Source organism: Electrophorus electricus, chromosome 19 (genome assembly GCF_013358815.1).
Source record: "Electrophorus electricus isolate fEleEle1 chromosome 19, fEleEle1.pri, whole genome shotgun sequence".
Classification (NCBI taxonomy): Eukaryota; Metazoa; Chordata; class Actinopteri; order Gymnotiformes; family Gymnotidae; genus Electrophorus; species Electrophorus electricus.
Genome location: NC_049553.1, coordinates 3,947,766 through 3,960,084, shown reverse-complemented (window position 1 = coordinate 3,960,084; position 12,319 = coordinate 3,947,766). Strand labels below are relative to the sequence as shown.

The window sequence follows — 12,319 nt, the reverse complement described above, 5'->3', positions numbered from 1 at the left end:
TGCATTTAATTTCAGATGGCTAGGATGGTCAACAAGGTGCTGCTGTTATCAGTAATGGTACAGTTGACCTTACAGTGTGAGTGGAGTTTGCAGCATTGGGAACTAGGTGATCCCCTAGGGATTGTATGTACTGCCTCCTCAAAACCATGTGTTCATTCACCTACCATTTATAAACAACAATACAAGTGCATTGTAAATTATGATATAAATTAGCAACATTTATCATATCTTTAACTCTAAATTTCTTAAAGTAATTCTTAAAGAAGAGAGTATCTATTTTGTGGATGCCATTGTGACTGTAGGGAATATTACAATATAATTAGTTGTTTGCTTGTTTGTTGGTTGGTTGGTTTGTTTATTTGTTTGCAATATAGAAATATCAGGGCTTCCCCAACTATCTCAGAATTGGCCTGCACTGTGATTCCAAGGTAATGCACATCAGTCATAATGAATCTATAGTAGATAGGTAAACTGATCGTGACTGGCTTACAGTCATGGCACATATCTGTACCTGTATTGTCTTTTCCTCACTAGAGGTTTAGCTTTGCCTAGAAATGTAAATGTTAAGTCAGTTCCATCGGTCAGCTATCTTCTTAATACATGCAATTGACTGATAGAAATTGCTGGCAAAGAGGTACAACTGCAGAGTAGGAGTGTCTAATGAAATGATAATTCAGTGTACACACATTATCCTCTTAATAAAGTCATTGGAAAAACACGGTTTAATGATTGTGTGTTTGTGAGTGTAAAACATGGTGTTGTAATCTGTGTTTGGTTTGTATGTATACAAAGGAATCATCTGAGAGAGCCATGTGGGAGGCATTCTTTGCTGGTCTGACTCCAGTTGTGAAGGTGACCTTCCAGGAGCCCACCCACCCAACACACCTCAAACCTCAAAAACTGGAGGTGCTACTCACCACCACACCACTTCTGGATAATGGTAGGAGTGTATGATCCTGATTTCTAAGTCTGGACTTTTTTTTTTTTTTTTTTTTCATTTTTGGTTAATTAATTATATACCAAACCTCTGTGTGTGTGCATATTTGAAAGGCCACGGATAATTAATATAGCAAGCCTTTGTGTGTTTGCTGCAGAGACCTATGAGTATGAACTATGCCAATTTGGTTGGTATGCTCCTATGGCCCTACTGAATGGCAGTGTGGTGCACAGAGTCAAAGTCATGTCTAACGGACTAGGCGAAAACATACCAGATAAAACGTAAGTGTGTATGTGTTTACTTTTAAAGGTAGGTGTTTGTTGATCTTTTTTTCACCATGTAGCACCAGGTTGCACACTGTTTTGTGTGTGTGTGTGTGTGTTTAGATTTGCTGTTAATGTGAATGGCTATATACAGGAGAAGGAGCGAGAGGTGGCCAGTTTCACTTTAGGCAAGGTGGTGAGTAATGACAAGGCTTTAGATTCCTTTTTTGAACAAACAGAAGCATCAGGTCGTTGGACTTCACTTAGGGAAAGTTTGCATCTTTTCCCTCCTCTTTCGCACCATGGAAATACACCTGAAGGAGTAGGATTTTTTTTTCCTTTTAGCCCGGGGTATTATTGACTGTGGATGGAGTTTTGCTGAGGGATTTACGAACTTCACTTTTCTGTCTACCAATGGGGACATTTGGAGTGAGCTATGAGCTGTGTGAGCTGTGTTCACTTTCCTGTCTATCAAAGGGGACATTTGCAGTGGTAAAGAGACCACAGAGTCTGCATCTTGTTTTACTGTGCTCATTGCTTCCCTGTTATGAACGCTTTTACAAATATCAAAGGGGTTGTGTTGGATGACCTGATGTGTGATATTATGTTGGGTATATTTTTATAATACTAGAGTATTATAAAATACTTTGTTGTATACACAAGGAGGGGAGTTGTTGTATACACAGGGGGGGGGTGTTATTAAACATCCTACATTTCAACGTTAGTTTGTGTATTTGAAAATATTATAGCGCTAGAGTGTTAGTCGCACCACCCCGTCCTGGTTTGCGCTTGTGAAAGAGTCCTGAGGAAAACAGGGCAAACGTTGCAAAATTATGTGACACTTAATAATTTATGCTCCGTTTGAATTTTATTTTTTGCCACATTGTGTCATATATTTAATTAATTCATTAATTTTGACCAATGTTTGGTCTGATGATCTGATGTTTGTGTGTGTGTAGATTCCAGCTCTAGAGGCCATGATGACTGTAGGTAGTCCATCCAGGCCCCTCTGGGCTGTAGTGGACAGAACACCTGTCCTGGTGTTGCCGGGGATTCCTGAGTTTAGTGCTTTACTCTTAACTGCTAATGAGTTTCAACACACTGCTCTCATAGAGGTAAACTAGGATTGTGCTTGTGTGTGTGTTGGTAGTAGTGGGACATAATTCTATGGTAGTGTCACTGAGAATATGTTTTGAGTGCTTGTATGTGTATGCACATATTTGCTGTGTTTACGTGTTTGTTTATATTCTGTGTGTGTATGTTTATAATTATGTGAGTCTGTGCATGTGTGTCTGTGTGTATGTGTATGTAGGTGGCTACAGAAAGTCCCTGGGCTCGTTCTCTGAAATGTCCAGAGTTGGAGTTCTCCTTTATGGTGCAGGAGGCCATAGCTACTGAGAGCACCATCTTTATTAGACATAAACAGCTACTATACCGCTTCACTGGAAACTACTCTCTTCTGCCTCTCCAAACACCACCATCAGGTTCAGCACTGTTTGTGTGTGTCATAAAGAAACTGTTCTCCATAGTACAATATACTGTATTTGAGAGAGAACTAGAGAAATTACTCATGTTTTTTTTTTTTTTTTTTTTGTCTGTGTATCTCTCTCCCTCTTCCTCTGTCTCAGACTCCTGGGAACTGGTTCTCGGGTCTGTGTGTATATCTAGCCTGATGCCTGTTGCTGTTCCTCACCATGGAAGAGAGTATTTCTATGTGCTGGGACAAGAATTAGAGAACAGGAGTCTATACAGAGCACAGATTTATGGTCTGAGTCTCATTTACTTAGTGTCCTCATGTCTTATCCCATCCTTCTTTCTTCCTCTTTCTATAGCTCCTGCTTTTAAGATTTAACAGTCCAAAATCCCCACGTGTTTTGCAGACGGGGTTCTGACCTTTACTGAGTTGATTAAGGAATTGGTATGTCCATTTGTGAATGGTGAGATTTGTGAAAATGATGATGAATTTAAAACCACAAATCATATTCCTTTTCTTTTTTGTTTTATTCTGCTCAGTTAATTATTTTTGTATCACCCAAATACGGCTTTTTCCCTTGCACATGTAGAAGCTACAACACCCAGAGTTCAGCTGTGCCAGGTGAAATGGGCAGCTCTTTATGCAGGGTACAGTGTAACAGACATAATATTAGTGGAGCTACTTCCAAGCCCTAAGCATGGGCATGCTTATGAATTGCTTTTACTAGGTACACACACCTCCACACCCAAATCAATTCTGTATTATATAGCATGATGAGCGTCTGCCTATCCTTGCTGTCCATGGTCCTGATGTGTAAACAAAAAAATGATAAAATAATAAATCCAGTATGATAACATATATCACATGGACTAACATTGTGCTCTGAATTCACGATGCTGTTCTTTTTTTTAAACCAGAAAATGAAACAGAAGTCCATCTAGCCAGTGCTCTTCCCAGATACCTTCCTAAAGGTTTGAAAACTACTCAAAATTACGACAAATAAGATGTACAGTTATTTATAAAGTTACTTAAAGGCAAAAATTACTTAAAAGGTCACCAGCAAGTTATAAAAGAATAAAATGGTATTTGAAATTTAAAGCATTCATAAAAATATTTGAGGACTGATATAACTGGCCACATTCATAAGGCACACCATGTCTGATTAGAAAGAGCACCACTCTTGTAACCATATCAATGGCTAGGGAATGTGAACTTTCAGTCAGCAATCTATTGGAACTTGCCAGCCCCTGCACCGTTTTCTCTCAAAACCTCTCTAGTTGCAGAGTTTTTCAAGGAATGGACCCCTTCTGAGCTGAGAGGATTTCGTGTACAATAAGTAGCTATGAGATTAAAACACACAATCTGCTCCACTGTAGTCTTCCCTTCATTGGATCTTCATTGACCCAAACAGATGGTGGATCTTCTCACCAGTTATATGCAGACTCTACACGTCCCTCATAGAGTTTAGAAATGTAAAGGTTCTTAAAGCTGAGAACAGATTAAAAAAAACCCTCAAAAATTAGAACTGAGGTCCAGGAATGATAACAATGACCTGCTTATTGTTTGAATTTCTGTCAAATAGATTATTATTTTTTTAATTATTTTGAACCTTTCAAGAATTGAATATTACTAGTGTAGAGCTTCATAAAAATACACTGATTGTATTTGTTTTCATGTGTGCACTTCTCTGTCTGTGCACTATGTAATTGAGAGCATGCACATTGAGGTGTGTGTTGTGATGCAAATGGGGTAGTTTTACATTTACAGCATTTGGCAAACACATGTCCAGAGCAACTTACAGAGTTGCTTTGTAATTATCTATCAAAATATGCCAGTATAACTAGGTCAAGGGTGTAAAATACTGTCAGACTAAAGCCCTGTTAGAGAAGACTTAGTACAGCAAGAGAGAAAACAGTATATTTGTTTAGTTACTGCATGTTTATGTGCTCAGTGAAGAGGTGAGTCTTCACTCTCTGTTTGAAGATGGTCAGAATCTCAACTGGGCAGCGAGCAGAAGTTCATTACATCACCTGGGTGCCAAGACAAAGAAGAGTCTTGATGCATGTCTTCTTTGTGTCCTGTTTGAGTGGAGTTGTATTGGAGGCTCAAAGGGAATGTGGTGCACAATGGGCTTTGAGGAGAGCCTTTATATAGATTGGAGCTGGTCCATTTTTGGCTTTGTAGGCAAGCGTTAGTATTTTAAATCAGATGCATGCTTCTACAGGAATAGGATCCAGTGACATGGGATAACTTCAGAAAGTTAATTACAAGCTATACAGTTGCATTCTGGAACAATTACAGAACAATGGTGAAAGAGCATCCAGGAGCAGTATGCAGTTGTACAATGACAAGATGACAAGTGACTGAACAAGCACTTACGTGGCTTCTGTGGAGACAAATGGCCAAATTTTCATGATGTTGCAAAGGAGGAACTGAGTCATGCCTGACTGAGTCAGCTTAGGGGTATGAGGAAAGGATGTATTGGTGTGGGTGATGTGTTGTGAGAGTGTGCATGTGTGTACTAATAGAGGCTTATTACCTTAGGTTGGGGTGAGAAGGGGAACAGTGACGTGGCTTTGGAGCTCCGGGGCATGATGTTTAATCCTGTCAGTGGAGCACTCTACCTCTGGGGCAATGCACTGCTCTACTCGTACGGATAAACACACACACAATAGTATAATCACTCACCATCACACACATTTACATACACATATACTCACATAATATCATAATTACCCACAATGCAGTATTTTAGTGATTGACCAGTTTTGGTAGTCTTGGTTGTGCTTCGTTTTAAAATGTTAGCAATAGACAGTGGTTCTGAGTCTATAATTAACTCTAGGAGTTCTGTTAGTTCTCTTATACATGAACTAATAAGGCAGTTAAGCATAGCTGACCAAGGAACAACTGAGCGTGCAATCTATATATTCGTAGCAAAAAAAAAAAAGATTGTTGTCCTATAGACTACACTCTACTTACACCCATTCGCACACCAATACTGGACATGTGGTCCAACACACTTCTCTGTTTGTTTTTATATATGTATGTATGTATGTGTGTGTGTGTGTATGTATGTGTGTGTGTGTGTGTGTGTGTGTGTGTGTGTGTGTGTGTGTGTGTGTGTGTGTGTGTGTGTGTGTGTGTGTGTAGTCTGGATGTGGGACTCACCTATGCATTCTTCAGTGGGTTTCCCATGGATAAGATGATCAAATACTTCACAATGTCTTACCATGAAGAAATTGCTTTCGTCACTGATGATGAGGAGGTTAGTGTGTTTGTGTATATGTGTACCTGTAGTATATAATATATAAATGGTTTACTTAAAATAATAATCCATTCAAAAGTGTATTTATTTTTGGTACTGAATGTTTCATTGCACCTGTATATTGTACAGTGTTGTATGTTATGTACAACCATTCACAACTGGGTGACCAAAGCTCTACAAAGCACAAGCATATTTTCCTGGAAAGGTTTATTTTGTAATAATGACTAGCTGCCTGAACACTATCCCACTTCATATACAGCCACTTACAAAGAAATCTAATAATTTGAATTCACACTAAATAATGTTTTGGATTTTTCCCCCAGAGTTTGCCTATAGTGTTGTACACCTTGATTTGCCCATCAGAATCAAGTACTCAGAGTTGCATATACAACATAATAATGTTTTATGTTGTGTGTGTGTGTGTGTGTGTGTGTGTGTGTGTGCGTGTGTGTGTGTGTGTGCATGTACATGGCTGTGTGTTCATGTGGATGTGTGTAATCGTGTGTGTGTGTGTGTGTAGTTGTGGTGGGGTCAGGAGGGAGTGGACACAGTGCTATGTGTGAGGCCATCTCTTGGATGGGAGGTTTTCTCCAATCTGCAGCAGCTCAGAGGCCATCAGTCTTACACAATGCAACATAGCTTACTTACTGTGTTCTTTGACTGGGATAAACAACTGCAGGAGGTAGACCAGCTCAATCAGTAACAGACTCATGTACAGGAGTGACACACACTTAGATATAGTAAGCACTTTCTTGGTGTGTGTGTGTGTGTGTGTGTGTGTGTGTGTGTGTGTGTGTGTGTGTGTGTGTGTGTGTGTGTGTGTGTGTGTGTGTGTGTGTGTGTGTGTGTGTGTGTGTGTGTGTGTGTGTAGGTTGTCTATATGGTGGACTCCACAGGAAGTGGTTTTGTCATAAAGAGGACAGTGCCAGTACCAGAGATTCTTTACTACAATGGATTTGGGTAATTACACAATGCTATTACAGTGTTGGGTAATTTCATAATGCTTTTATGATGTTGAGTAATTTCACAGTGCTACTACACTATTGAGTTGAAACAGCTAGAAATAGTTGGATTCATGTGTTGTGTTATTATTTGAAATTAGTTTTAATCACCCCAAAGGTTTATTTATATATATATATATATATATATATATATATATATATATATATATATATATATATATATATATATATATATATATATAAAATATATGATTCAGTACTTTCATCCAGTTATACTGTCTGAAAGTCCTTTCTACTTCCTTCTCTGTCTGTCTCATTCAGTGATTTCTTCTCCTCTTCTCAACATTTCTGGGAGCACATTGAGCCAGTGCTCCACCCTAAGCGCTACAACCGTGTGCAGCTTTATCAGGTCATACCCCCACTGGCCAGCACACTCAGCAGCATGCAAACCCCAGCCACCCTCACCACCTACAGTGCTCTATTGCAGCACATACTGCAGCTCCACTCTGCTTACACAATGGTACACACACACACACACACACACACACACACACACACACACACAAGTAAACACACAGTTATAAAATAATCCTAAACATAATCCTAGCACTGAACACTTAGCAGGATTTTATTTGTTTGACAATGAAACAATGCACCTAAACTTGTGAGGGGCAAGAAGAAAGATGACAATTAAGGATTTTTTTGGCTTATATACAAATGAACAAAGGCTCTTACACTTTATGCTGCTGATAAAATACACACAACCCACGCATCACTTTGTTACTAAAACACACAAACACAGCACATACAATGTAATAACTTGGTATGTATCTTCTTCAATGTCTTGGAACCCCAAAGCTGAACCCTATCCAGCACTTGTGGAAAGATCCCATAGTTTATGAGGTGAGGCGTTTAATTTTCACTTCATAATCCACATGAGAGAATATATGTCAACATGTATCTGTTAGTCTACACCAGGATAAACCTTGAGTTATCTCATGATAATGACACACTTGATCTATTTGTCAAGGTCATAGAATAAAAGGAAGTTAGTTATAAAGTTACTATGTATGTGATGAATAAACCAAACTTGAAGTTACGGGACATTGCATGGTTTCTTTCAATCAGTAGTATATAATTATGTATTAAATATTTATTCTTAACATTTGTATTTTGCATGTTTCAGGACTATATTTTCTATATGTTAAATGTATTGTATGAATGTATGCTGTGCATTATTTTACATAGGATCAGGTATCACTTATGTATTTACACCTAATTACAAAATCTAATTTATACTTTTCAGTTCAATTACATTTTATTTATGTAGTGCTTCTAACAACATACATTCAAAGCCATTAACTAGATTAGCCTCTATCTAAGTGTAAAACTAATAAAGGAAACATCAGACACCAAGCATGTCTGACCTAATGGAGCACATTTGGGTAAATGGAAAATTGTGTATTTATTTTCTTTTTTATGTCTATAAAAGAATACTTCAGTGTTTGTCACTATTTTTGCATTTCTATTTTTGCATTTGTTTTAATGGAAGCCTAGAGGCAGTTGTTGCAAGGTCTCCTAAAAAACTGCCTTTAGGGGCAGTACTAATGTGTAGTAAACACACATAACATTCTACACATGCCTCAGTTGAGCATTGTTCACTCATAATACAGTCACTGGATGAAAAACACAATGTGCTGATTGTAGTGCTTCAGATTTAGATTTACTATCAGTTAGTTTGCTGGTGACACCAATTTTTATCAGCTTTGTGCTTCAGGGCTTCATTGTGAAGAAAGAGCCAAATTATCTGCCCTACATGACCTCGGAGCTCACCCTACCTGACCAGGTGTACTTGGATCGTGATGACTCATTCTCCTTCTCCATACACATAGCAGTAGCATCACCTGAGCAGCTCCGGCAGGGTACCCGAGGTCTGCTTACCTCACAAACACACACACACACACACACACAGACAAGCACATGCAAACATGCACAGACATACACATGCAGATGGTTACATATAGGCAGTTATGTTAATAGGTGAAATTGTCTCAGTGCAGCCCACACCAGTTGTGCCTCATTTATTTTGCTCATTCGTTTGTGTGTGTCTTTTAGATCGGGTTAGTATATCTGATATCTGGTTGTCAGCTGAGGTGTCTGACGCTAAATATCTTCAGGTGATCCTTGTGAGAAAGGAGCAGCTGGCCCAAGGCGTCATTTTCTATATGGTAATATTGGATGAAGTTTTGATTATAATCTTATTACATATCACAATATCACAAATATATGGGGCAGAAAACTCTCAATTCTATACTAAAGTACCTACGGTTTTTAAATATCATGATTGATATGTTTTCCATATCAGTGTCATGTCCATGTCAGCTCCACTCCATTTTTGCTGTTGTTTCCTAGGTGACAGTGAAGGACAGGGGTGCATTTGTTGGCCAGGCATCAGCTGGTGAAAAGATGCTACCCCTCAGCCTCCTGGTTCGGGTTAGTGCTGTGACCATGCCCACTTTCAGTACCTCAGTCTTTACTACATTTACATTTTCAGTAGTTGTCCAATGCTCTTATCCAGAGCAACTTACCTATAAATATTAGTAGTAGGACAGTATGTGATCTTCCTGGGAATAGACCCCTGACCTTTCACCTATGGCACATGTGGTACCTACCCAGTTACATCATGTGTATGTGAGTGGTAGGGCACAAGTTCACAATTTTTTTGGTTAGTTGTTTTGTTTATGTACTGGATTAATTTTCCACCCCTTTGGAACATGTGAGATATTCCTGAGTATGTATTAATGTATTTCATCCTATCCAAAACCAGCAACATGAACATTTGAAATTGAAATTGTAATTAACAGTGGTATCATTGATACTTTTGAAGTAACAATGTCTTCTGACACTGTCATTATACAGTATAGGTTATATGTAATCCTGTAATCCAGTAATCCTGCTGTAATGCTTTAATCATGTAGTTAATTTTGTAAGCAACTTATTTCTGAAGTAAACTATAAATTTACAAGGGTTGTGAGATTTGGAACTTGTGTTGTTTTGAAAAGCTAATTTATCCTTGACCTTAGAATAGAAATTTGTTTTGATTGTAAAAATTGGGTGTATTACATTCCTGATATATGTAGATGACACTTTTATAGTCCACAGTCATCTCCATCACACTGTGTGCATGTTTCCTTCCAGGTGATCAGGTCGGGGATGAGGTCTTATAGGAAAATGGATCATGGATTTATGCTGCAGGTCACATCTTACTTTTCTGTCTGTTCACATAACTTTTTGCTGATAAGCACTCTATCTCTGTCTCAGACAAGCACCATTATCATATGTTGTTCTCTTGTTTCCACAGCCTCTTACAGCATTGCCCACAGCAGAACACATAACAGAAACATTATCTACTGTTTTTGTCTCTCAGGGCCACCACAGGTTGCCAGTATACATTGGGTGCCCCCTTGGCAAAATGATGACATTTGACCTCTCCACCACACTTGACGAGACCAAATTACTGAACAAGCGGTACTTCGACTGCCCCAACCTGGAGCTGGGAGCACACTGCTTCTATTACAAACAGTGTATGAACCCCACTCTTACTGCACCCAAACGTGCCACTTTATTAGTCTTTTTTTTTTTTTTTTTTGCACTAGGCATTAATTTGTGCCTGTGATGGAGCTGTTAATGAGATTCATCCTGGTTGTATGACTAGTTTATGTAAATAAAACTGGCAAACTCTTCCCCCAACTTCTAGTGTTTTATCCCGTCTTCAGTATTCAGGACATGGTGACTGGTGTGTCTGAAAGATTCCTGGGCAGGTGATGTTATGTTATCCTTTATTTACATGTAATCCTACTCCCTTGATGTTTTAGGATAAGTGCCAGACAGACTGGCACCTACTTTTTAAATCTAGATGGTTTGTAGATATTATGGCAAATGTTTATAAATGTCTATAAAGTTTAATGAACTCTAGTTTGTCATGCTTGAAATCTTTGAATTTAATGCCAGTACCTCATGTCTAATGCAAACCAAACCCCATCACAAGCAGAAACCTAATCCAAACTCTATTCCTCAGACTCTCCCTGTTGAAAGCCTCTACATATTTAACATTGTCTTTTTTTGTGTATATGTGTTTGCTCAATAGCTACACCTTTAAAGTAGTAGGCGGGGGAATTTCAAGAGGCAAAATACGTTACTACAGTCGAGATGAAATCTTGAAGTTCAACAGCCACAACAGCAGGTATGTGTATAGGTATATATATTTATTTATTAGAATTTTAAGTCATATTGTATCCTTTGCTGAATTATTAATTAACTCTTAATTTAAGATTTTGTCATGTGTGTAGAACATGCAGAAAAAAAAAAGATGAAGCAAACGTGAGTCTCCAACTGAAGCGTAATGAAACTAACCAAACAAAACTGAACATAAAAATGTGCTAACCAGAACTAAAGAAAGCCAACATAACATTAACCATGACCAACATCAGTCATACAGACAAAAAGGGCTTTTGAAGGAAAGAGCATAATAACACAATAACACAGGTGGTGCGGCAAATGGGTCAAAACGTGCCAGCTGAGTGGGCCGTGGCAAGAAACCAAAACAGAAAACGTGAAACATAAAACAAAAAGCCATGTGCAATTGCTGTCTTGACAGAGGCTACTGGCGGAGAGTGGGGTGGGTTGTTTTGGGGCTCTATCGCAAAAATATATTTTTAACATTTATATAATTTTATAATGTTTTAAAAAATTATAGAAGTGTATGTTTTCATGGTTTGACTGAATAATGTGGTAGGTAAAAATTAAATGTACTATGTGTAAAATGTAATTTTATATTCTACACTTTAATCTTGTTGATCTTGATTTTTTATTGTCTTCAATTATTTTCAATAGTGTTTTAATCCTCTTTAAACATTTTTTGCTTTTAGTTGTGATTCGTATATTACTTAAATAATTTAAGAAAGATTGATACATTATCAGTATTGTATTTAATATTGAAGTCTTTTGTGCATGTGTCAGTCTGATCCCCCAGGAGGCCCTAGTGTGGACATTAGATGACATGCCAAAATCCCATAAACTCACTGAGGATGGATTCATATTGATGAGCGGCACCATCCACATCAAGTGTGTGTGTGTGAAGTTTGACTTTATATGGGGCAAGGGTTTCTTCTGAATTTTTAATGAAGTGTGTGTGTGTTTGTGTGTGTGGATGTATGTATAGATGGTTATGTCAAAAGAACTCTCCCTGCAGTGATCTGATGCCTAAAGGCCAATACTCTCCAGATTTTTTCTTCATCATCGAGGTCTCCAACAAGTATGTCCATTTGTATTAGACACTAATTTTACAGATTTTAATTGTTTGGCATAGAGTGAGGCTAGCAACATGTAATTTCATTCTCTCTAGTGGTTTGCTGGATA

The 12,319-nt window shown here is 38.2% G+C and overlaps 1 protein-coding gene across 1 annotated transcript; it reads left to right on the top strand.

Annotated features, from left to right (window-relative positions):
• Positions 1–912: 912 nt before the first annotated feature.
• LOC113584717 (cation channel sperm-associated protein subunit gamma) lies at positions 913–3,315 on the top strand. Its single transcript, XM_027021803.2, has 6 exons — positions 913–940; positions 1,095–1,218; positions 1,324–1,396; positions 2,160–2,315; positions 2,513–2,684; positions 2,829–3,315. The coding sequence occupies exons 2-6, from the start codon at positions 1,139–1,141 to the stop codon at positions 3,050–3,052; spliced, it is 705 nt and encodes a 234-aa protein (XP_026877604.1). The 5' UTR covers positions 913–940; positions 1,095–1,138; the 3' UTR covers positions 3,053–3,315.
• The last annotated feature ends 9,004 nt before the right edge of the window (positions 3,316–12,319 follow it).